The following is a 27,607-nucleotide window of genomic DNA, read 5'->3' as shown; positions in this document are numbered from 1 at the left end:
TTGGTCCATAGGCTGCAGAATGAATGTTGTGTTAGCAGGAATGAAAACAACATGAATTTTCTTGTACATCTCCATCAGAACTCTTGGGTAACCAAGTGTACTGTCAAGGAGTGATATGGAAGGATTCTTTTTTTTCTGAGCAGTAGGTTTCAACAGTGGGCTTACAATATTCATTAACCTATGCTGTAAACAAATGTGCTATCATCCAGACTCTGTTGTTCCACTTACAGAGGGCAGGCATAGTAGATGTAGCATAATTTTTTTTTTTTTTTTTGAGACGGAGCCTTGCTCTGTCGCCCAGGCTGGAGTGCAATGGTACAATCTTGGCTCACTGCAACCTCCACCTCCTGAATTCAAGTGATTCTCCTGCCTCAGCCTCCCGAGCAGCTGGGACTACAGGCACGTGCCACCACGCCTGGCTAATTTTTGTATTTTTAGTAGAGACAGGGTTTCACCATGTTGACCAAGATGGTCTCGATCTCTTGACTTCATGATCTGCCCACCTTGGCCTCCCAAAGTGCTGGGATTACAGATGTGAGCCACAGCACCCGGCCGTTGTAGCATAATTTTTAAGGCCCTAGGATTTTTAAAGTGGTAAATCAGTATTGGCTTCAACTTAAAGTCATCAGCTTCATTAGCCCCTAACAAGAGAGTTACCCTCTCTTTGTCCTTTGAAGCTTTGAAGCCAGGCATTGACTTATCCTCTCTAGCTGTGATAGTCCTAGATGGCATCTTCTTCCAATAGATGACTGTTTCATCTACATTGAAAATCTGTTGTTTAGTGCAGCCACCTTCATCAATGGTCTTAGCTAGATCTTCTGGATAACTTGCTATAGCTTATACAGCAGTACTTGCTGCTTCACCTTGCGCTTTTATGTTCTGGAGATGGCTTCTTTCCTTAAATCTCATGAACCAACCTCTTCTAGCTTTCAACTTTTCTTCTGCAGTTTCCTCATCTCTCTCAGCCTTCACAGAATTAAAGAAAGTTAGGGTCTTGCTCTGGATTAAGCTTTGGCCTAATGGAATGTTATGGCTTGTTTGATCGATCCAGACTACTCAAACTTTCTGCAGATCAGCAATAAGATTATTTTGCTTTCTTATCATTCATGTGTTCACTGGAGTAGCACTTTTAATTTCCTTCAAAAACTTTTTCATTGTATTCACAACTTGGCCAACTGTTTTGCAAGAGGCCTAGCTTTCAGCCTGTCTTGGCTTCTGACACGCCTTCTTCACTAAACTTAATCATTTTGATCTTTAGATGGGAAGTACAGAGATGTGAGACTCTTCCTTTCACTTGAACACTTAGAGGCCATTGTAGGGTTATTAATTGGCCTAATTTCAATATTGTGTCTCATGGGATAGGGAGGCCTGAGGAGAGGGTAAGAGACAGCGGCGTGGCCAGTCCAGGAGTAGTCAGAGTATACACTACAATTATCAATTAACTTTGCCCTCTACTATGGGCATGATTCTTAGTGCCCCCAAATAGTTATAATATTAACATCAAAGATCACATAATCATAACAGATATAAAAATAAAGAAAAGGTCTGAATAGTGCTAGAATTCAAAAAAATGTGACATAGAGACACAAAGTGAGCACATGCTGATTTTTTTTTTTTTGAAAGGGCGGTAACAGGCTTGCTTGACACAGGGTTGCTGTAAATCTTCAATTTGTAAAAAAATGCAGTATATGCAGGGTGATAAAGTGAAGCTCCATAAAAGAAGGTATGCCTGTAATTTTAACAATCTACACATAATTTACATCCTAGGGTCTGGCTTAGAATAGGGAATATCAATTGTTCACCTTTGAATATGAAAGATCATTTTTTGTGTCTTTGTTCCAGGGAGAAAAAACACAAACATGTGCCCTTACCCTCTCACCCTGCTCCCCACAAAAGAATACATTTTTAAAGAAAAAGGTAATGAATAAACTTTGTAAATTACCATGATAAGGAGGCAGGAAACTAGAAAGATATGAAACACATTAATATTAACAGGATAATATGTCTATGATATTTTCAAAATGACAAGGCTTGATTTTAAAAATTGATCTTTAACAAAAGAAAGAAGTATGGGCAATTAGGAAGTAATGAAGACCCTGTCAATATAGCTATGTTGATAATAACAGGTAAGGGAATTCTTGAGAAAATCTAATATATAAAAATCAGGAGGTCTGTAATATGCGTTATTGAGTCCCATTGGGATTAACTAATGAACTTACGAGCTTACCAGCAGTTATTTTTAGAAAGCTATAAAGAATCAGAGAAATATCAGAGCACCGAAAAATAATGTGCCTTCTAAAAAGAAATAAAATATAACTACTAAAATTCATTTAAAAATGAATTCTAGAGCTTCTAAGAACAATATCCTTTTTGAAAAAATGAAATACAGTTACTAATATTTGCACAGAGAAGGGCTTCTAATGGAAATCCTCCCAGTTAGAAGGTACAAGTATGAGCCTACCACACAGGGAGTAGTGAATGGGGCGTGGTGGGGTGTGTACCAAGATTGTGTAAGGAAAATGCCAAGTGCAGCTCAGAAAACATGTTATAATGCCTTGTTGAATTACCTGCGTAAGATACAAGCAAGTCTCTTTCCATTGCTAATACAGTTGCAAGCCCTTTAAAGTTGAGACTGTGTTGAGACTGTAAAGGCAAGAAATCAAGTTTGACCAGAGATAATAGACAGGCTAAAAGAAAGACACATAATCAGCAGTGGAGACTTTTCGGTCATTTGCGGCTTTGGCACAACCTATCCTTTCCTCTAGCTCCTTTTCTGCCAAGTTCTTCTCATCTGGTGAAGCGTGGGGGTGGTACTAGAGGGCATGGTGGGGGCACAGGGGAACTTGGGGCAGTTTAAGACTCAGGGAAGCCGGGTGCGGGGCCTGTAATCTCAGCACTTGGAGAGGCTGAGGTGGGGCGAATATCCTGAACTCAGGAGTTGGAGGCCAGAATGGGCAACATAGCAAAATGGCCTAACAAAAATACAAAAAAATTAGCCAGGCGCGGTGGCATGCACCTGTAGTCCCAGCTACTTGGAGGCTGAGGTGGGAGAATCGTTTGAGCCCAGGAAATAACTTTGGGAAGTAAACTTATTCCTTTTTTTCCCCTTTAAGACAGGATCTTGCTTTGTCACCCAGGTTGGAGTGCAATGGTATGATCTTAGCTCACTGCAACCTCGACCTTCGAGGTCCAAGCAATCCTCCTGCCTCAGCCTCCCAAGCAGTTGGGACTACAGGTGTGCACCACCATGCCTGGCTAATTTTTGTATTTTTAGTAGAGACAGGGTTTCTCCATGTTGGCCAGGCTGGTCTGAACTCCTGAGCTGAGGTGATCCACCCACCTCAACCTCCCAAAGCACTGGGATTATAGGCATGAGCCACCATGCCAGGCCGTAAATTTCTTCTTGAGGTGCAGTAGACAGCCTGCCTTGCTGTGGGTCTCTGACTTTGAACCTTGGCTGGCTTCTCTAATCAACTTTCTCCTAGACAATAAAAAATGGATGCATTTTTGTTACTTCGATTGCCTATCAAATCTAGACAGCTGTTATAGAAATGTTTTATTTGGTTTTTACTCTTGTCTTATCTCACATACTCCTCTCACAGTTGCCACAAGGTCTTGCCTCCAGGGTTACATTGTTTCCCATAAAACTTCAGCTCAAGCATGGGCAAAAGCTTCCCTTTCCAGTTTCCCTTTGTCATTTTCAAAAGTAACTTTACTAAAGGATTGTAAGTTAGCATAGAAGTAAACAAGGGAATGCAAAGAATCACAAAGTAGTTACTTCCCTAATGACAAGTTTCTAATAGTCCCAACACACTTAGCAAAGAGCTTTACTGGGCCCCAAGTTCCTTCACTGTAAAATAACACTGTTGAAAAGGGCTGGTACAACTTTACAGATATCTTGTCAGGCTTTTCCTCCCAGCTTCCCCTCTCTGCTTAGCTGGGTACCAATTGCTGCCAGCTTGAGAGACAAGACGGGGGCGGGGGGTGGTTAGGGAGAGGGGTCAGGGGGGAGAGAGAGAGAGAGAGAGAGACAGAGAGAGAGAGAGAGAGACAGAGAGAGAGAAGTTAGCACAGGGAAGAATGAGACAGAATGAATTGCAAAATGCTCTCATTTCAAAGCAAAACAAAACAAATGTGAATTTACTAGTTCAAATATCCAAATCTTCTGTGGCCCTCCTCCTTTCTCAATTGTGAATTCTATTATAAAGGATATATTGTGTGGAGAGAGATTTTTCTCAGAATTCCTGTGACTGACTAATTTGTACATGCATTCATTGTATGCCAGGCACTGTTTCTTGGTGCTGGGGGTGCAGTGGTGAGCAGGGAAAATATAAGGGCTCTGCACACTTGATAGTGGAACATGACAACAAGTAAAAAGTAAACCAATGAACATGCAAACTTCAGAGTTAGAAGTACTAAGAAGAAAACCCAGTAGGGGATGTGAAGAGAATGAAGGGGAGGATGAGGTGGGAAGGAGAAAGAAGGCCATCGGTTTCAACTGGGTGAAGAACACTTTTGATCTAAGACCTGAATGGCAACGAGGAGCCAGGTGAAAGTCTGTGGTCAGACTGCTTTAGGCAGAGTTGTGGAAGAACAAGTGCAGGGGCTCTAAGGAGGAAAGAAGTTGTCATTGTTGAGGAACTCAAAAGGTTAGTGTGACTTGGAACATGGTGGGTGAGGGGAAAGTGGTGTCAGATGATTCAGAGAGATGTGCATTCTCCAGGCCATGTGAGATCTTGCAAGTCATACTGAAGGCTTTTATTCCAAGTTCATTGGAAGATCTGTTTACAGGGTTTTAATCAAGGGAGAAATATAAACGGACTAGCATTTTAAGAGTGCACTGGCTGATATGTAGAGAATGAGTTATGGGGAGTCAGAAGGATGAATTTAACCCTTCCTGACTGCATTTATCAATTCATTCTGCCTCTAGAGAATTCCCTGGGACTCTCCTTTACACCGCTCAGAGTACAAAAATTCAGTTACTGCTAATTCACATATAAGGAATAAAATCAATCTGTAGCAATAGTAATATGAAGTAGGAGTTGAAAGAAAGCCTAGTAAAACAGTATTTGAAAGTAGTGAATTAAAAAATGGAGTTGAACTAGAAATAACATTTTGCTAACAATTCTGCTTCTGTCATATACTCTGATACCTCTGGTTTCTCAGTCCTTAGGACTGTTGTGTGTGGTGGTAAGGTGTTGGGATGGGGAATACACTGTCATAATATTCCATTTCTGCAATCAGTCCAGAGGTAACTGGTGAGCCTACCCTCCAGGTAGGCTCTTCTACTGAGCTCTTCACTTCTACAGATGGTCACAGCATTCTCTTAGCTGCTCTACCTCACAGCCTGAGTCATCTTTGATTTTTCTCTCTCTCGTTTGCTACCTCCTGATCCAATCAGTTAGTAAATTCTGACAATTAAACCTCATGAAAGTTTTTTTTCTTCCTTTCCATTCCCTCTGCAATCTAGAGTGATTTAAATTTAATGGTAGATCATTTAGAGTTCAGAAATCCCTCCTAACCGATTTTACTTTCAGTCTTCGGTCTCTCCCCTTTGATCTTGTCTCCTGCTACCCAGTGAAAAATTCTAAGGTATCATTTGTGTCACATACCTCTTTCTATGCTTCAAAATATCCAATGGCTCCTCATTATATAAAATTAGGTAGAAATTCCTTAATTAGGCTTAAGGCCTTCTGTTCTCTGGCTCCAGCCTCCTTTTCCAGGTTTATCATAACCTCAACTCTGCTTGTATAAGTATCCCCTATCCTGTCATGTCCAGTTCCATTGACATTCCTTAAGCCTTTTCAAATTCTTTCTCAAACATCTTTATATACTCAACATATTCTGTCTTATGTTTCTGTATTAGCTTATGTGTCTTTAAAATTATAAAGCAGTGCCCAGGCCCACGCTGCTAAAAGCAAATCGCAGGGAATTGATACCTATGTTTCTTTTGATTCTAAAATCCAGTCAGAGATGAGATTACTATAATAAAGTTTTTGAAGGAAGGGGTTAGACTTTACTCATCTTCAATATAGATTGATAAATCTACCCTGTCTGCATATATCTGAGACAGGGTATTGCTCTGTCACCCAGGCTGGAGTACAGTGGCATAACCATGGCTCACTGTAGCCTCTGCCTCCAAGGCTCAAGAAATCCTCCCACCTCAGCCTCCCGAGTAGTAGGATTGTAGAGATGGGGTTTCGCCATGTTGCCCAGGCTGGTCTTGAACTCCTGGGCTCAAGCAATCTGCCTGCCTAGGCCTACCAAAGTGCTGGGATTACAGTCATGAACCACCGTGCTTGGTTGCAAATCTACCTTATATTGAAGTGTATGCTAGCTCTCAGAATTAAGAAAGAAATTCCTGGCCTGGTGCCGTGGCTCACGCCTGTAATCCCAGCACTTTGGGAAGCTAAGGCGGGTGGATCCTGAGGTCAAGAGATCAAGACCATCCTGGACAACACAGTGAAACCCCGTCTCTACTAAAAATACAAAAATTAGCTAGGCATGGTGGTGTAGGCCTGTAGTCCCAGCTACTCCGGAGGCTGAGGTGGGAGAATTGCTTGAACCCAGGAAGTGGAGGTTGCATTGAGCCGAGATCGCGCCATGGCACTCCAGTCTGGCAACAGCGAAACTCCATCTCAAAAAAAAAAAAAAAAAAAAAAAAAAAAGCTGAAGAAAGTAGAGTATATTTCTTGCCTTCTCCAACAAACTGATGAGGTGATGAGGTGGACTCAGGTGGCCATAGTCCATTAGCAACTAGTTGATAAACATTGACAGATACTCAAAGTGTCTTCCAGATCTCTTTAGCTAAAATGTTGTGCTTATTAGTAAATACAATTTACTAGCATCGAAGAGTTTTAGTGTCAGCATTGAGAACTCACAGAAAGTCAAACTTTTAAGTCTTCATGAGCTTGTATTCCCAAGATGTAGTTGACTTGGCCCAACTTTAAATGCAGATGGAAATATATCAAATATAACACTGAGACTCTTTTCCTTCCTTATCTTTTTTCTTTTTTTTTTGAGATGGATTTTTGCTCTTGTTGACCAGGCTGGAGTGCAAGGGCACGATCTCGGCTCACTGAAACCCCACATCCCGGGTTCAAGTGTTTCTCCTGTATCAGCCTCCCAAGTAGCTGGGATTACAGGTGTGTGCCACCACACCCGGCTTATTTTGTATTTTTAGTAGAGATGGGGTTTCACCATGTTGGCCAGGATGCTCTTGAACTCCTGACCTCAGGTGATCCGCCCGTCCTGGCCTCCCAAAGTGCTGGGATTACAGGCATAAGCCACCACACCCGGTCTTCTTTGTCATTTTCAAAAGTAACTTTACCAAAAGATTGCAAGGTAACATAGTACTAAACAACAAAATGCAAAGAACCATAAAAGAGTTATTTCCCTAAAGTACAAGTTTCTGATTCTAGTATTCTCAACACATTCAGAAAAGAGCTTTGTAGGGCCCAGGTTCCTTCATTGTAAAATAACACTGTTGACATTTTGCCTTAATATAATCAGTATTTAAAAACTGGTTAAGCATTGAGATAGTAAAAAATTTTCAGAAGACGTATGTCTAATTGTTTCAAAAGCCACTTCAATATTTACTTCTTCTACTAAGCCTTCTTTGATTAACCTTAGCTCATACCAACTACTCCCTTTATGTTTCAGTATTTCATATATAGTTTATACTAAAGTTTTATTTATTTATTTATTTCTATTTTTTTGTGAGATGGAGTCTCACTCTGTTACCCAGGCTGGAGTGCAGTGGTGCAATCTTGGCTCACTGCAACCTCCTCCTGCCTCAGTCTCCCAAGTAGCTGGGACTACTACAGGTGTGTACCACCACACCCAGCTAATTTTTGTAGTTTTGGTAGAGACAGGGTTTCACCATGTTGGCCAGGCTGGTCTCGAGCTCCTGACCTCAGGTGATCTCCCCGCCTCAGTCTCCCAAAGTGCTGGGATTACAGGCATGAGCCACTGCATCTGGCTAGTTTATATTAACTTCTTGTGTACTTGCTTTGCTTTACTAGTCATTTCATGTATAAGATATACCTTGTTTTATCACCAAATCATTTGGGGAGAAGGCCTCCAAATTACTTATCCCAGAAATCATAGTTGAGGCTTTATAAATGTTTGTTGTATAAACAGGTTTCACAAACACAATTAACCATAACATTTATGCTTACAAGTGTTATTAAAAACTTAGAAACTTGGTTTTTGTACTATTTGATGATGATTCCCATTTTGAAGTTAAGGAAGTAGGAGCCTACAGAAGATAATGGCAGTAAAAACTTGTGAATTTACAAAGCTATTGGTGTTCTGAATATATGGATAAATCATTATATGAACTTCTGTATGCACAGCATACTTTTTTATTGCTTTGACAGACTTTCAAAAGCATAGATCTTGCTTTGTGGCCACTAGTAGGTGGTAAACTAGCCAGTATAGATTACCCCAGTCACTTAATAATTTACAATTGTTCTAAAGCCCACAGACCAATTTGGGGATAATTGATATATTTAAAATACTGAGTGCTGTAGACTGAATGTTTGTTTCCCCTCAGAATTCATATGTTGAAACCTAATCTCTAATGTGGTGGTATCTGGAGAAGGGGCTTTTGGCAGGTGATTAAGATATGAGGGTAGAAACCTCATGAGTGGAATTACTGCCCTTATAAAAGTCACCCCAGAGATCTCCTTCACCCTCCTTCTTCCCTATGAAGACACAGTGAAAAGATTACTGTCTATGAAAAAGAAAGCAGGACCTCATCAGACATTGAATCTGCTGGGTGCCTGTCTGAGAATTCCCAGACTTCAGAATGGTAGGAAATAAATTTCCGTTGTTTATAACCCACCCAGTCTATCACAGTCTGTTATAGCAGCCTGAATGGACTAAGACACTGAGTTTTCCAGTTAACCCACATGATATATCTTGCCATTTATTTAGATCTTCTTTAATGCCTCTTATAAAGTTTTATCATTTTGTCCAAAGAGGATTTGCACTTCATATATTAGACTCATTTATTCATTAATTCTTGTATTTATGATTACACTTTTGGAGACAGTGTAGATTCATATGCAGTTATAAGAAATAACTGAGAGGTCTTGTGTTCCTTTTATCATTTTCCCCAGCGGTAACATCTTGTGAAGCAGTGCAATATGACAATTGTGATACTGAAAATGTCATTTAAGATACAGAACATTTCCATCACCAAAAAGATTCGTCACATACTGCCATTGTATAGCCACCCCCACTTCCTTCCCCCAACTCCCCTCCTTAACCCTTGGCAACTACTAGTCTGTTTTCCATTTCTACAATTTTGTCATTTCAAGAATGCTATATAAATGAAGTCATACACCATGTAAACTTTTGGAATTGGCTTTTTTTCATTCAGCTTAATTCTCTGAAGATTTATCAAGGTTGTTCTGTGTCAAGAGTTTATTCCTTTTTATTTTTGAGTAGTATTCCATAGTATGGATATACCACAGCTTGTTTAACCATAACCATTCCCCTGTTGAAGGACATTTGGGTTGTTTACAGTTTTTTTTTTTTTTGCTATTGTGACTAAAGGTACTAAAACATTCAGGTACAGGTTTTTGTGTGAACATAAATCTTAATTTCTCTGGGATAAACTCCATTGCTTCATTTCTCTGGGATAAATGCAATAATGCAATTGCTAGGTTGTACGTTAGTTGCAATGTTTAGTTCATGTTTAGTTTTTCAAGAAACTGGCACACTGTTTCCAGGTCCATTGTGCCACTTTATATTCCCTCCAGCAATCTATGAGCGATCCAGTTTCTCTGCATCTTTGCCAGTAATAAGTCTTGAAGTTAGCTAGACTGATTTTTCATATTTTATTCTTCTTTTTAAAAATTGTTTTAGGTATTCTAGATCCTTTGCCTTTCCATAGAAATTTAGAATAATTTTGTCTATATCCACTGTGCCGTAAAGGATTAACCTTGCCCAAAGAGAGGTCTGGCCTTTGCCCTCAGCACCTGGGGAGTAATCTCTTAGCCCTTGGAATGTTCTGCCTGATATGAGTGGCTTCCTTTATTTGGACCTTTGGACTGTGTTGCATCAGCTTGACCTTTGGAGGGTCTGGAGACTAAAGTTTGCCATGTGGGTGGTTAACATGTCAAAGTAACTGAATCCCAATAAAAACTCTGGACACCAAGCCTCCAATGAACTTCCCAGATTTAGAATTCTAAATATATTCTCAAACATTGTTGCTGGAAGAAGACAGAGGTGTCCATGATTCAACTGAGAGAGGACAATTGGAAGGTCATGCTTGGAACTTTCCTAAACATTGCTCTATGTGACACTTCCTTAGCTGATGTTAATTGGTATCTTTTCACTGTAGTAAGCTGTAACTGAATGCAACAGTTTACAGTGAGCTCTATGAGTGCTGGCAAATTATCAAACCTGAAGGTGGTCTTAGATATGCCCAAACTTGCAGTTGATGTTAGAAGTGAGGGTGGCTTTGGGACTTCAAAATTTTACATCTACAAAAAAATCTTGCTGGCAGTTTGACAGGAATTCTGTTAAACTTATATATCAATTTGTGGAAAATTGACATCTTTATTATGTTGACTGATGAAATCTATGAACATATGTCTTTTAGCTTTTTTTTCTTAGTACTGCGTATTTGTTGGTGCTACTATAAATGGATCTTTAAACATTATAACTACTTCTTGTTGGCATATAGAAATGCAGGCTGGGCATGGTGGCTCACACCTGTAATATCAGCACTTTGGGAGGCCGAGGCAGGCGGATCACCAGAGGTTGGGAGTACGAGACCAGTCTGACCAACATGGAGAAACCCTGTCTCTACTAAAATACAAAAAAAAAAAAATACAAAAAAAAAAAAAAAAAAATTAGCCAGGTGTGGTGGTGCATGCCTGTAATCCCAGCTACTCGGGAGGCTGAGGCAGGAAAATCACTTGAACCTGGTAGGCAGATGTTGCGGTGGGCCGAGATTGCACCATTGCACTCCAGCCTGGGCAACAAGAGCGAAACTCCATCTAAAAAAAAAAAAAAAAAGCTTTTGATTTTTGTGTACTGATTTTGTATCCAGCAACCTTGCTAAATTATCCTTTTTATCCTAAAAAATTATCTGTAGATTTTGAATTTCCTAAATAATCATATCATGTATGAATAATTTCACTTTTGTTTTTTCCTTTGTAATTCTTACATCTTTTATTTCTTCCAATTATAAATTTCAGAAAACTTTAAACTATAAACAAAATGCCTCCAATGTATTGATACCATTAACTAAAGAGATGAATAAAATATCACATAAAGTAAATTATTATGAACAACATAAAACTGGCATCAAGTTACTATATTTTCTTTTTTGATTGATTTCTTAATGATGCACTTCCAAAAGACCTAACTGTGTCAGGTAATGTCCTTCAGTTGCTGACTACTGGTCATGAAAGTTCCTGTCACCTTATGACAGATCCTGTTAGGTTCCGGAGAATCAGCTATGCTCCTAACACTATGATTTCTTCTCATCCTAGTGAAGATCATGTAGAAATAGACAATTTTTTGTTACATTTAGCCTCCAAGTCTACAGTTGTTTTCACTCTGTCTGGTACTACGCTATTTTACTCCCAGTTCTCTCCCCAAAAGCATTTCTTCTCTGAATGTCTTTTTTTTTTTTTTTAATCCCACAATGCAACTGCCTTCTAGATGGCAAGAATTCTTAAAGGATCCTGAACTTATTTACTTTACATCACTAATACATCTTCCATTAATAGAAAAATGCATTGATTTAAAGTAAATAATATATTAATGAATGTGTTATATAAGCAGTAAATTACTACTGTTGACTAGTTTAGAAAATAACACGAGAACATGTAAGATGAGATTGACTACTTAATCCTGGGATAATATAACAAAGTAACAGGATAGAGAGAATTCATGTACAATTAAACTGATATAAAGTCCCACTAAGAACTGATTTATGGGCTGGGCATGGTGGCTCACAGCTGTAATCACAGCACTTTGGGAGGCCAAGGCAGGCGAATCACGAGGTTGGGAGTTTGAGACCAGCCTGGCCAACACGGTGAAACCCTGTCTCTACTAAAAATACAAAAATTAGCTGGGTGTGGTGGTGGGCACCTGTAATCCCAGCTACTAGGGAGGCTGAGCCAGGAGAATGGCTTGAACCCAGGAGGTGGAGACAGAGGCGGAGGCGGAGGTTGCAGTGAGCTGAGATCGTGCCTGCGCTCCAGACTCCAGCCAGGGTGAGGGTGCGAGACTCTGTCTCAAAAAAAAAAAAAAAAAAAAAAAAAAAAAAAAAAAAAAAAAAAAATTATGAGGCCATGAAAGTTCTTTTTTTTCAAGTGTTTTCAAATCAGGTGATAATTATTATATTTAGATCTTGTTAAAGTAGAAAAGGATTGGAATTATTTCCCAAAGACTCTCAAATATATCCCTTGGGCATCACTATAGGTTGATGCCATCTATTATTTTATTTGTTTCACAGAGAAAAGTTAAAAAGTCATATTGATGGGAAACACCTGTGAATCCACTTATAAGATTAATCCAGAGGAGTAAATCTGCACATGAAAAAAGGAAGATGTTGGCTACTGAAAGATGTCTTGAGTTGGTCAGATTTCAATACTTTTGAGCCAACAATTTATATCCATCAGTAGAAACAGAGGATTGTGGAAATGTTTACCCAAGAGATGTTGTAAATGAAGGAAAACCTATAGCATCAAGACAAAGATACTTTGGGAACCACAATAATAAAGAATGCTATGACTCATTTACTAGAAAAAATACTTAAAAATTCTAACAATGGGGGCTAACAAATGATAAACTTCTACAGTGACTTAATAGTAAACATTTTAATAATATCATATTAAAATACAGCAGTAAAGCTACCTTTGCTTAATAGTTATTTATTCATACCCTCTATTGAAAAAAGCATGTGGGATGACATATATACATTATAGTAGAAAAAAGGGATGAAGAGTAAACAAAGTAGAGAAAGGTGGAGATGTGGTAAGGGCTTGTTCATTTGCCAGTTTATGGCTAAACATTTGGCTCTGAGTTTCCTATTGATGATTGTTTATTTATTTATTTTTTTAAGACAGGGTCTTGCTCTGTCACTTGGGCTGGGGTGCAGTGGTGTGATCATGGCTCACTGCAGCCTCCATCACCCAGGCCCAAGTGATCCTTGCATCTCAGCCTCTGGAGTAGCTGGGACCACTGGCATGCACCACCATGCCTGGCTAATTAAAAAAATATTTTTGTAGAGACAGAGTCTCCCTATGAGGTTTTTTTTGTTGGAGTAGGGTGCCCAGAGTCTCACTCTGTCATCCAGGATGGAGTGCAGTGGCACTATCACGGCTTACCCATAACCTCAAACTCCTGGGCCCAAGTGTTCCTTCTGCCTCAGCTCCTGGAGTAGCTGGGACTGCAGGAGCTCACCACCATACCTGGCTAATTTTTTATTTTTTTTTGGAGACAGAGTCTTGCTCTGTCACTCAGGCTGGAGTGCAGTGCATGATCTCAGCTTACTGCAACCTCTGTCTCCCAGGTTCAAGTGATCCTCTTACCTCAGCCTCCCAAGTAGCTGGGATTACAGGTGTGCACCACCACGCCTGGCTAAGTTTTTGAATTTTTCATAGAGACAGGCTTTTGCCATTTTGGCCAGGCTGATCTTGAACTCCTGGCCTCAAGTGATCTGCCCGCCTTGGGACCCCAAAGTGCTGGGATTATAGACATAAGCCACTGCGCCCAGCCCCCAGCTAATTACAAAATTTTTTTTTTGTAGAGACAAGGTCTTGCTATGTTGCCCAGCTGGTCTTGAACTCCTGGCCTCCAGCAATCCTCCTGCCTTGGCCTATCAAAGTATTGGAATTACAGGCATGAGCCACTGTGTCCAGCCCCTACTGACAGTTACAAAGAGGGATACACAATTGATTATGATTTATCACTTCTAGGTGGTAAAAGTTAATCACCTATAGAGAATAGTTGTATTTTTATGGTTGTGTTCTCTGTGGAGACTTTTGACACAACACAAAAAATCAACTCAGGAGAAGTAACTCAGAGGAACATTAAGATAATGTTTTAGATGACTTGATAGTCTGTACTAGCCTGGCTTGCTCAAGGGGTAAAATCAAGCATTATCTAAAGGAATGCACAGACAATATCCTTTAGACAATCATATCAATATTATTTTAATTTTTGTCCAAAAAGGATTGTGTAACAGAAAGTTTGAAGTTGTATTTTCTAGCAAGAACCTGGATGACAGATTATTCTGCTATTTCTGGATACATCAATATGCTTTAATATCCACTCTTGAAATTGTGAAGCCAAACCAGGATATGTGTCCGAAGAGATGGCCCCTCAACCTACCAAAAGAGGGTAGGAAGTCCCTGGGGGAAGGAAGGGCGAAGATTTCCTCAAAAACGCAGTTTTCAATTCACGCCTACATATGAATGAATAGATTACAGAAGTCTAAAATTTGATGGCATGTATGTAAAATTATCAGCCTTGATAGTACTCTAGCCATATAATATTATATGTGAATAGCTCACAGAATATGAAGACTTTTTGTTTATTTATTTATTTTTGAGACGGATTTTTTGCTGTTGTTGCCCAGGCTGGAGTGCAATGGCACGATCTCGGCTCACTGCAACCTCCGCCTCCTGGGTTCAAGTGATTCTCCTGCCTCAGCCTCCTGAGTAGCTGGGATTACAGGCGTGCACCACCAAACCTGGATAATTTTGCATTTTTAGTAGAGACGGGGTTTCCCCACATTGGTCAGGCTGGTCTTGAACTCCCGACCTCAGGTGATCCACCTGCCTCAGCCTCCCAAAGCGCTGGGATTACAGGGCGACAGCCACCATGCCCAGCCTAAGACTTTTTAAAATTCAATTTTAAGCAACTAGATTTTAAGTTTTAATATGTATTTCTAATAATGATTATCATCATTAATAAACAAAAGGGAAAGTTAAAAGTATTTACTATATTCCTGATATGGCACTGTGCCCCTTCATACACTAATTCATGTACCCCGAAAAATAATCTCTCAAAACAGGTGTATTACCCTCATTTTGCTGATGAAGAAACTGAGGTCTGTAGAGGTCATACAGTAAAGGCCATAGTGCTTAGTAAGTAAGAATATAAGTGCCATGAAGGCAGGAAGTTTGTTTTGTTGACCCTTTACTCCTATTTCCTGTGACAGTGCCGACACATAAGAGGCTCCCAATAAATCCTAGTTGAAGTAGCTGAGTCCAGATCCCAGGCTCTTATCTACAGCACAGGGCTATTAAAATATAAGCCAATTGGTGGTTTCAGTGTAAGACAGTGTGACTGCTTACTTCTTTCTGAAAGTAATGAGATCTATTTCATTTACTACTTGTGTTAGCACAGAAAGTGGGAAAATAATATACCACATTGGTATACCAGTGTGGAATTTAGAAGCCATTTTGGTGCAATCAAAAGTTTTAATAAGGATAAATATTCTCTATATGTCATATACTAATATTTTACACACACGCACACACACCCCAACTGTAGACTGAACCCCTAAAGGGTCCCAGAAAGTTCACAATTATCCACTGTTGATCAATGAGGAATAATATTTGAACATATGGATGGTCCAACAAAAGAACAGACTCAAATGGAAAACATTTTTTTTACTGAGAGGTCACCAGTATACCAGAAAAACAGAATATAAAGCATTAAACGTATGTTTCTATTAAATTTCTGCAGGGGTTTCCTTTCCTCCCTTTATTCCTTCATTAATTTAATTTTTTAGAGACAGAGAAAACTTGTTGTATGATCCAGTATTCCTGGTTGTATTTTTTTTAAAGATGGGCACAGAACACAGAATTGAGCATACTAGCCATGCCAACAAATAAAACAATGACCTGTGCCACCGTGATATGATATGAAGCAGTTAAGGCAACAGAGAAAGTTAAGAAATCTGCATTCTTTCTTTCTTTACATTCATATAATTATCTTTTTTGCTACAACAGCACTTTGAATATGTTTTGAGTGTGATATGATGAGTATTTGCTCTGGGCTGACTAAAGATAGCAATCTTAGATAAGCTACAAACACAAACCTATTGGAGAAAAGAGCCTCAAGGTCAATGCTTCTAACTTTAGATAGCCAATCAATAGGTCATTTCCTAAACATGAGGTTTCTCTGTAATCATTCCAGCTCAGTATTTTTAAAGAGAATCATTTTCTCCAACATAGCTTCTTGTAGACTAACACAGAAGGCAACATTTTCACTTTTATATTAACTCATATCTTTCCTGACATGAAGAAACAATCGAAGGATGAAGGGAAGCATGTGGGTCTCGGTTGAAATATGCTAAACTCTAAAAATCTTATTTTTCATCTTTAAAGATGAAATAGGCCGGGCGTGGTGGCTCACACCTGTAATCCCAGCACTTCAGGAGGCCGAGGCAGGTGCATCATGAGGTCAAGGGATCAAGACCATCCTGGCCAACATGGTGAAATCCTGTCTCTACTAAAAATACGAAAAAATTAGCTGGGCATGGTAGCGTGCGCTTGTAGTCCCAGCTACTCAGGAAGCTGAGGCAGGAGAATAGCTTGAATCCAGGAGGCGGAGGTTGCAATGAATTGAGATTGCGCCACTGCACTCCAGACTGGCAACAGAGCGAGACTCCGTCTCAAAAAACAAAAACAAAAACAAAAACAAAAAAAGATTAAGTAGAGAAAACGTTAAAAATCTAATGTGAAAAAAATATGTATAGGATGATGCAACCCCAAGACACTCACTAAAGTGTAGTATCTAAAATGATTGTTAGAGAATGTTTAAACATTTTCGGGAACAACTTTCACTTGAATCTTAAACTTGTATTTTATACATGCAAGACCAAACACTATATATACTCCACAATAAAAAAAATTCACACTTTATTTCAGAATTGCATTTGACCCAAATATAACAGGTCAAGATTCATGATCAGAAGAAATATGTAACTTATTCAGAAAGGTGAGTCTCTAGCAATTTGAATTTATAAGTAAAGAAAGCAGTTCTAGAAAAAATAATTTATTTAAAAGTCAGTTTTAGTATTCCTAACTATGGACTATAGTTTTTTTTCCTATACCACACAGTTCAGAGCAGCTGCATGGACTGTCATAATAATACATAATTATACATTTAAAAAGAGTATTCTATACTTGAATCTTATGAAATTAGTAAGACAAATAAGATATATCATTATGTAGTATCAGTTCTTTAGTTTAAAAAATTATCTCTAAAAAAGACTGAAATAATCTTACAAGGCAAATTAAAAATTTCAGATGAAAACTATTTTAGATTTTCACAAGGGTGAAAAATAAGAATCTTCATATTCCTTAATTTATATAGCCATAGTCGCTCTTGTATTATTTAATAATCTCTCATGCCAAAAAGAAAAAAATAATGTTTTTTAAAATTTTTTTTATGAGGTCTCTGGTGAAATCTTTAACTATTGAAGTTTTAGGCCCCAGAGCAAGATTCTACAAATTTAAAACCCCTAGAAATGTAGACAGATGCTTAATTACACTGTTACATATGGTGGCAAACACACACAATTTAAGTGGATATTCTTATAAGCAATTCTCACTTAAAACAATGTTGGAATTAAAATTAATTTGTAACTATGTCATTCTTACTAATAAAATTGCTCTTTTCAGCCAATATTTTTTTCAATATTTCTCCTTACCTAGGTTTAGCACAATGATTTAATTATCTAATTTCTGCAAATACATTCAAACATGAAGATTTTCTTCTGGTTAGACTCTCAAGCTCCAAAGGTTCTCTTTAAAAAAAAAATTCATAAAATTTAGTGATACATCATGTATAGTGATGTGATTCTAATGTTTCAAACAGATATCGAAAAACAAATTTGAATATATAATATTCTAAGAAAACAAACCCAGAAGTATTAAGTTTAAAAATACATTTTATTTTTAAAATAATTTCAAACTTACAAAGAAGTTGCAAGAATAATAGTTACTGCTTGAACATCCATTACCTAGATTCAACAATTTTAAAAAACATTTGTCACATTTGTTTATCACTCACTTTTTCACTTTGTGACACACGTATGTGTATATACACACATACTATTATTCTGAACTACTTGACAGTAAGTTGCAAATATCATGCCCTTCAGTAGTATGTACTTCCCAACAGCAAGAAAATTCTCTCATGTAACCACAGTATAGTTATCAAATTCAGAAGATTTTCCATTGATACTGTATTTTTTAGTCTACCATTTGTATTAACATGTTCATCCTGCTAGTTAGTTCTCCTTATAGCCCTTTTCAGTCTCTAGCACAGGATCCAGTCCAGGATCACTTTTTTTCCCCCCCCGGAGACAAGTCTTACTCTCTCACCCAGAGCTGGAGTGCAATGGTGCAATCTAAGCTCATTGCAACCTCTGCCTTTCGGGTTCAAGCAGTTCTGCCTCAGCCTCCAGAGTAGCTGAGATTACAGGTGTGTGCCACCAGACCTGGCTAATTTTTGTTTTTTTTCTTTTTTTTTTTTTTTGAGATAGAATCTTGCTCTGTTGCCCAGGCTGGAGTGCAGTGGTGTGATCTCGGCTCACTGCAACCTTTGCCCCTCCAGGTTTAGGCAATTCTCTGCCTCAGCCCCTGGAGTAGCTGGGATTACAGGCGCTTGCCACCATGCCTGGCTAATTTTTTTTTTGTATTTTCAGTAGAGACGGGGTTTCACCATCTTGGCCAGGCTGGTCTTGAACTCCTGACCTTGTGATCCACCCGCCTCGGCCTTCCAAAGTGCTGGGATTACAGGCGTGAGCCACTGCGCCTGGCCAATTTTTGTATTTTTTAGTAGAGATGGGGTTTCACCATGTTGACCAGGCTGGTCTCAAACTCCTGACCTCGGGATCCACTGGCCTCAGCCTCCCAAAGTGCTGGGGTTACAGGCATAAGCCACTGCACCCACCCCACAGTTTTTTTTTTTTTTTTTTTTGGAGACGTAGTCTCCCTCTGTCACCCAGGCTAGAGTGCAGTGGCACGATCTCAGCCCTCCATTTCCCGGGTTCAAGCGATTCTCCTGCCTTAGCCTCCCTAGTAGCTGGGACTACAGGCACCCACCACCATGCCTGGCTAATTTTTGTATTTTTAGTAGAGATAGGGTTTTGCCATGTTGGCCAGGCTGGTCTCAAACTCCTGACCTCAAGTGATCCACCTCCCTCGGTCTCCCAAAGTGCTGGGATTACAGGGATGAACCACTGTGCCAAGCGTAGGATCGCATTTTGAAAACGATTACGATTTAATAGATGCCAGGGATGGTGGCTTACACCTGTAATCCCAGCACTTTGGGTGGCTGAGGCAGGTGGATCATGTGAGCTCAGAAGTTCAAGACCAGCCTGGGCAACACCGTGAAACCACATCTCTACAAAATATACAAAAATTAACCAGGGGTGGTGGTGCACGCCTGTAGTCTCAGCTACTTAGGAGGCTGAAGTGGGAGGACTGCTTGAATCCAGGAGGAGCCTGCGGCTGCAGTGAGCTGTGATCAAGTGACCACACTCCAGCCTAGGTGACAGAGTCAGAACCTGTCTCAAAAAAAAAAAAAAAAAAATTAATAATTATTTCTTATTTTAATACAATTTTACAGGCTTTTAAAAGTTTTATTTGACATCTTTTATAAGATTTATTTTATTTCAAGGCCGGGCGCGGTGGCTCAAGCCTGTAATCCCAGCACTTTGGGAGGCCGAGATGGGCGGATCACGAGGTCAGGAGATCGAGAGACGATCGCGGCTAACACGGTGAAACCCCGTCTCTACTAAAAAATACAAAAAAACTAGCCGGGCGAGGTGGCGGGCGCCTGTAGTCCCAGCTACTCGGGAAGCTGAGGCAGGAGAGTGGCGTAAACCCGGGAGGCGGAGCTTGCAGTGAGCCGAGATCCGGCCACTGCACTCCAGCCTGGGTGACAGAGCAAGACTCCGTCTCAAAAAAAAAAAAAAAAAAAAATTATTTTATTTCAATCTGAACTTCAGAGTGACAACACTAATTCTATCACTAAGTTTTATGACATTTTAAGTATATTATGTTAGTAAAAACATAAGAATATGATTAAAATATGCTTGGCTAAGTTTACATATCTACCACTGAATGATTACATTGAATACTCATCCTTTATTTTATAAAGAAACTTACAACCCAGGAAAGAAGGAAATTCCCTGCTATCTGAATGCATGCCTTCCTTTTATTTTGCTATTAGCTCTTGGAGGGTTAAATGTAGTAAAATTAAAATCAGTTAAATTTTCCACTTGTTAGGAGTTCTAGTAAAAGAGTTGATGGAGAGGAGATTGAAATCAGTGACTGAAGTGAAGTTTCCAAAATATTTGAGGCTTATATTTAACTATGATAATTTTCCTCTACAGTCATTAGAAAATGTAGAATTAACTGCATACACGGATGCTGAGGGCTTAGAAATAGTGTACACAGCTGAACTGAGGGACTTAAAATTTAAGATCTATTTCTGGCTACTCTATCAATATGCTTGAAGTTCTAGACAAGCTATTTAACTTTAATTTGTCCCAATTTCTTTATTCCTAAAGTCGGAAAGAATATTGTTTACCATACCAGTAGACTACTAGCATTTTAGATTGGTAACCTATGGAAATTGAAATATAAAATGCAGCAAAGAACCACAAGCATATCTTATTATAAAGAGTCACTGTAAGCAAATTATTTACCCAGGAGAACAAAGAAAGGACTTTTACTGGTCTACCTATGTTTGTTATAGAAAAAAGTAGAAAACATGTAAGTTAAAAAAAATTGAAATCACCAATAATCCTACTGTTCAGAAATAACAACTTGGAACATATCTTTTCAGACTTTTTTTTTTGACACATAAACATTCATTTTATTATTATTTTTGTTTAAAAATACATTATTTTATTAATGGAAAAGCTAACCCTATTTCAAAACAAATGCATTTTTAAAATTATACTATACAGAGGGTTCTTATCCTGGCAGTTGGTTAACCCTCACATTGGTCACAATGATAAACTCTGGACAAAATATACAATACATCTATTTGATAGGATTGGAGAAGCAACCAAAAGCAGGCAGAGACTGGAAGAAACTAAACCCTTCAAAGAAGGGCTCTGCACTGAGTGGCCCTTCGGCTGAGAGACCTGCCTTCTTGCATGTGCAGGCTAGCCAGAACCCAAGCAGAAGGCTGCAATTTTATTGGCTTAAGGTATCAAAGGATGGAGTCTGGGGGTGCCAGAACAGCTGGAAACCAGGAAGGTAAATTCCTAACAAAAAGGCACCAACTATGAATGGGAACAATTCCAAATCTGTGTATAAATTCTTCTTAATTTTTTTGGTTAAATTTCGAACTATGTTTGCATGGGAAGACTCAAAGGAGCTGACAAAAGGCTTACAGCTAGAAGTCTGAAGAACATGAGCAGAGATTTAGGCTCTGCTGAAGGACAGATGGTTTAGACTTGGTATCTTGCCAAATTAAAGAGGCTTGATGAATACCTCGGGCTTTCCCCTGCAACCCATAAAGGCCATTTCTTGGGAATAAAGATAATGTCACAGGTCCCAGTGTTTACCCTAAAATTAAGGGCAAAACTCATCATAGCTAGTTGTAAAACCAAGCCTCAACATAGGCAAGGTAATCAGCCACTAGATGCCCACTAGAACAAAAACCAACACTCTTCAGAAGAATATGACAGAATCCAGAGACTCAACAACTCATAATTCACAATGTCCAACATATAAGAACTTGCTGAGTATGCAAAGAAAAAAGAAAGGGCTGTACTGTTCTTCCTATGTTTGTTATAGAAAAAAGTAGAAAACATGTAAGTTAAAAAAAATTGGAATCACCAATAATCCTACTGTTCAGAAATAACAACTTGGAACATATGAAGGAGGGAAAAAAATAAAGAAAACTACAGAAACAGACTTGAAGATAACCCAAATGTTGGAATTAACAAACAAAGACTTTAAATAAACTATTATATACATGTTCAAGGACTTGAGGAAGTGGCTATAATGGGCTAAAAACAGAATACGTTAACAGACAAATTGCAACTTTAGAACACCAAATGGTGATTGCTGAACTACGAAGTATGATATCTGAAAGAAAAATTCACTGGATGGACTTAATAACAGACTGAAAAAGACTGAAGAAAACCTCAGTGAACTCGAAAACTGATCAATGGGAATCATCTACACTAAAGAAGAGAGGAAAAAGAGACTGGGAAAAAAGATAAACGTAAGTTACCTGTGAATCTGTATAAAGTCAACTATTTATATGTAATTGGAGTCCCAGAGTAGAGAAAACAGAGAATAGGGGAGAAAAAAAAATCTGAATAAATTATACTCCTGAATCCCAAATTTGGTGAAAAACATTAACTTAAGAATCAAAGAAGCCCAGAAAATACTAAACAGGATAAACGCAAAGAAAATCCGTAACTAGGCTGGGCATGGTGGCTAATGCTTGGACTCCAACACTTTGGGAGGCCAAGTGAGAGGATCCCTTGAGCTCAGGAGTTCAAGTCCAGCTTGGGTAACACAGCGAGGCCTTTCTCTACTAAAAATAAAAAAAAATTATCCAGGCATGGTGGTGCATGCCTATAATCCCAGCTGCTTGGGAGGCTGAGGCAGGAGGATTGCTTGAGCCCAGGAGATCAAGGCTGTAGTTAGCTATGACTGTGCCACTGTACTCTAGCCTTGGTGACAGAGCAAGATCATGTCTCAGAAAAAACAAAAACAAGGCCGGGTGCGTATGAAAATGTTCACAGAAGCTTCACTTATAAAAGCCAAAAACTGTAAATGGCACAAATGTCCATGAACAGGAACATGCACAAGCAAATCGTGATATATTTCCAAAATGGACACTACTTAGTAATTAAAAAGAACCAACTATTAATACATGTAACAGCCTGGAAATGAGTATATGCTATATATGTCATTCATATGAAATTTAAGAGCAGGCAAAACACATCTAAGGAGATAGAAATTAGAACAGAGGTTGCAGGGTGAGGTGGGGTGTAGAAGGGGAATGGATTGAAAGGAAGTAAGAAAAGTTTGGGGGTGATGGAAATGTTCTAGATCTTTATTAGGGTGGTAGTTACATGTATACAATTTAAAAAACTCAACCATTTGTATACTGAAGATTTTATTTTATTATATATAAAATTTATGTCTAAAAAACAAATCAGAAGAAAAATTAAAAGGGCAGCTGGGTGCGGTGGCTCATGCCTGTAGTCCCAGCACTTTGGGAGGCTGAGGTGGGTGGATCGCTTGAGGTCAGGAGTTCAAGACCAGCCTGGCCAACATGGTGAAAACCCGTCTCTACTAAAAATACAAAAATTAGCTGTGCGTGGTGGTGGGTGCCTGTAATCCCAGCTACTCAGGAGGCTGAGGCAAGAGAATGGCTTGAGCCCAGGAGGCGGAAATTGCAGTGAGCTGAGATTGCACCACTGCACTCCAGCCTGGGTGACTGAGCGGGACTCTGTCTCAAAAAAAAAAAAAAAAAAAAAAAAAAAAAAATTAAAAGGGACTAGACTTCATATACAGATATCATAATGAAAGTACCATACTTTATATACCAATAGAATATTTAATTTATATCAATGAATAAAACTCATTGCCCTAGGACACAGTTTTTTATCTTTATGCAAAATCATTGGCCTTGCCAGAGATTAAACCCTCCTAGAAGTACTAGAAACTGAGCTAATCAGTCTATGTCAGTCTTTTTTCCCCCCTCTAGTCATCAATTATTTTAAAATTTGGCAAATTAATATGTCTGCAATAACTGGATGGTGCTTGGTAATTTTGCTTTAAGAAGACGGACTCATTTATTAATCTGCAAAGACCAATCTAAAATAAATGCTAGCAAAATTACAAAATCACCCTATTTGCTTATAAAAGGGTGACATTCTCATCATGTATCCTTGGTGACTCTTCAAGTAAAGTATTTGCCAGATGAATATGGTGTTGTGTTCAACATTCATAGGTAACATAGATAGTTGTGGTACTTGTGAACTTGGCAATGATAAAGACAGTGTAAGATTACTTTATCACTAATGATTGGCAAAATTTCCTGAGAACGTTGAGAATTATAGTCCCAAAAGGACAGTCCAGTGAAAATTCATCAACCTTTTTTATTAAATAGACTACTAATAAGAGTCATTACATCCCAAGGCAGCAGAACTAATGAGTATGTAATAATTCAAACTCTATGACATTTTAACAAGATATATGAAAATGAAGTAACAAAAATAGGAAACAGACCTAATGTTTTCCAAGAATAAAAGGATAAAATACAGTATTTTTTATTTGAGTTGATGCAAAAGGTACTTGAAGTTCAAATACAGTTTGGTACTAAACTGTCCTAATTCAAAGAAGTTTCAAGTAACTCTTAATTGGAGGATCCTGGTGTGGTAGGACTAAATAAATTAATCTGCAATTTTCTCCTAGTTTTTCAAAGGGAAATTGGAAGAAGTAGTTCTTTCCATCATTGGCCTCCCTTTGAAGTTGAAATGCTTACATTGGTTGAAAATCACTGATTTAAACTCATTTTTAATAATCAGAACAATAATTTTGATTAAGTAAAATAAACTCAATCCTCTATTAGGGTACTATTTCTCAGATTAAAAAGTGATCTGGATTTCTGTCATCTTTTATTTTATCAGTTGCTGTCAGAGTGGGGAAAAATTATATTGGAGAATCTTTAAGAAATTGGTTGACCACATTTAGCAAAATTACCAAATCAACTGTATATTTCCAACAATTTTACAGATAGTTCATGGTGAAGATGGTACTCTAGATCTGTTGGTAGTCAGATGGTATATAACTGGTTGACTTATTCAATAGTCACCATTTCCTAAAGTTTATTCCATGGAACTCTGGCTTTGCAGGATGTCAGCAGTTGCTGATTTAAAGTTCTGATTTAAAGGCTACAATGTGCTGAGGTACCCTATGATGCACCGAAGGAATTTAATGTGTACCATCTCCCAAACTATTTGACCAATGAGTTTCTCCTGGGACAGTTTTGAGGACTTTTATTTTACAAAACACACTTTGGAAAATTGTAGTCTAGAGGTAATGTAGATAGACATGAACTAGAGTTGTAGCAGGTGGAAGAAAAGGAGATAACAAAAATGAGAAAGAGCATATGTTGCTTATGTCCCATTTCTCAGTGCTAGTTTCCTTAAATGTAACATGTTTTCTTTCGGCTTTAACCCTGTGCAAGTTATTTGATCTCTCTCTTTTTTAATAGTAAAAATGGGGCCAACAAAAATAATACTTACATTACAGGATTTGTAATGAGAGTTAACGTTGATGTATGTAAAGTGCAAGTATGGTGCCTGACATGATCCTGTTTGAAAAATGAGAGTGAGGATTGTTATTTGAATATTTTGGTACAACTTATATGAACTAGATGTTTTCTTTTTTCTTTTTTTTTTGAACTAGATGTTTTCTTCTGGTCACATATAAAAAGACATTAATTCTTCTTTTGCAATATTGATTTCCAAGTGAAAGATTCTGAGAAGTCCTGCTCATAAGAAGCCTGCTTACCTTTATTGAACCCAGCATTTGACCAAGGAATCTGTCTATTACTGGAGCATCTTGGCACTACTGGTTTCACAGAAAAATATAGTTATTTGTATAGCACTTGATAGTTTCTGGTTATCCTCACATATATTATCAGAGTCTATCCTTATAACAAACCAGTGAGGCTGGTGATGCAGAAAATATCACCTCTAAATTATAGACATAGAAACTGACCAAAGAGGTTAAATGAACTGCCAAAGGCCATAGAATTGGCAAGTGCCAGTGACTAGACTCACACCCACGTTTTTGGCTCTAGGGTGAGTATGTTGAGTCACTTGAATGAATGACTGACTCAGATAGGGGCTCTTGATTTTGCATTTTAAAATAATTCAGTTCAGTTCAATAAACATTTATTGACTTTTGTATGCTGGACACTGTGCTAGGTGTGAAGATACAAAAATGAATGAGACATAGTCTGTCCTTGAAGAGCTTATAACATAGTGCTACTCAGAAAATCAGAAAACAGAAAAAAAAAAAAAAGAAAACTGATGAGTCTGAGTCATTTTTTACGGTAATTAACTTCTTGAAATGCTTAATGGCATCTAGTTTTCCAGTGGCCACCAGAAAATAGTTTATGGTGACCATAAGGCAAGTGCTCTGTGTTATAGTTGAAATTTGAAGAACCCCCTCTAAGGTGAAGCTGGTGGTCCTTCCTATCTTTATTTTACAGTCATTAACACTATGCCATACTGTAAGGGAGAATGCCATAGGAGCATATTTTTTCTATAACCTTTCTTTCCTCAGCCTGACATGTCTTCCCTTATTTGTGTCCATGTTTTCTTTCTCAACAGATCACAGAAATGTTCTTTCGACTTGAGAATGCCTAGGTGTGGGAACATCACATAAAAAATACCTTTTTCCTCTTAGATATCATGATACTTTTATGATATTTCCCCCATTCCTTTTAGCATACTATGTTTCCCAAACTTCTTATTTATCTTGACTACCTATTCAATTGCTAATGTCTGTTTTTCATAAAATTATTTGAAGACACTCTTGGCATAAGACCCCTCCATTCTTCCTTATCAAATCCCTCCTTGTTACCTGCAAAACTTATCATCACTTTGCTGTATAGAAACTTTCTTTTAAAAAATCATTGATTAGTTTTCTGACTGCATTCTGAGAACCATTTTTCCCGTCTTATGCCTGCAGCCTTCTGTTGCCAAAAGATACTGCCGATTACTTTCTCACCGACATGTTAGTCATAGCTTCAGATTCACAATCCTATCACCACTCTGACTACTTCTTTTTTGTGTCTAGTTCCTGGTTCCTCTTGAAAATATCTTTTGTAGCTGCAGTGTGGTGGAAAGCACACTGGACTTGTAAACATAATCTTTGGGTGAGACATCTAGTTCTAACACTTTCTAGCTTTATGATTCTGCACAAATCACCTTGCAGAGCCTCTGTTTCTTCATGTATAAAATTGAGATAATAATAGTACCATTTCATACCATTGTTCTTGAGAACTCTATGAGATAATATTTGTGAAAGGATTTTATACATTCTGAAGCACCATCCAAATGGAAATATTGTCAGTTTCAGATATATGGGATTTTTGTGTTCTTTATTCTCTATATTATCTCTAAGAGCTTGTTTCTTTAGTTAACATTATCATTTGCATATACATGACCATGTAAATATATAAACCAGAAGCTGGCTTGAACCAATGTATAGGACACCTTCACAGTTATAATATGCCAGTAGTGGAAAACTTTATGCTGTCCTTAGTATCCATTTTCCTCACTTTCTCACTATGGTCAGTAACTCTGTCACTAAGTATTTGAGTCCTTAATCCTTGTGTCACATTCAAATTTCCTCTCTTTAGGGCCTATAGTGGGGGCTTGTTAGTTTTTCCCTGGTTCCCAGCATCTCATTCCCCTTCCATGGCTTAGAGAAATTTCACCTTTGAAGACCAGTTAGTAATATGCAAGGGAAAGGGCAAGACATTTGGTTGGATTAGTGTGTTTTTGTCAATTTTCCTGGAGAAAACAACCTAAGTCAGTGATGTTATATTACTC

The 27,607-nt window shown here is 38.4% G+C and overlaps 1 protein-coding gene across 6 annotated transcripts in view; it reads right to left on the bottom strand.

Moving 5' to 3' along the window:
* Positions 1-27,607, bottom strand: part of ARB2A (ARB2 cotranscriptional regulator A) — a 481,957-nt gene that overhangs the window by 13,021 nt on the left and 441,329 nt on the right. Inside the window, exon 11 of one of the 6 annotated variants that reach the window (XM_071097853.1) lies at positions 10,810-11,015. The exons of 4 other annotated variants lie outside the window; for them this stretch is intronic. In XM_071097853.1, coding sequence (XP_070953954.1) covers positions 10,825-11,015 — 191 coding nt within the window. In that variant the 3' untranslated portion in view covers positions 10,810-10,824. Of the gene's footprint in view, positions 1-10,809; positions 11,016-17,379; positions 17,795-27,607 lie in introns of those variants that run through there. One more of the 6 variants, XM_011758781.3, reaches the window with a different exon arrangement.

Source organism: Macaca nemestrina, chromosome 6 (genome assembly GCF_043159975.1).
Source record: "Macaca nemestrina isolate mMacNem1 chromosome 6, mMacNem.hap1, whole genome shotgun sequence".
NCBI lineage: Eukaryota > Metazoa > Chordata > Mammalia > Primates > Cercopithecidae > Macaca > Macaca nemestrina.
The sequence above is the reverse complement of the archived record's forward strand: the minus strand, read 5'-3'. Positions and strand labels throughout refer to the sequence as shown.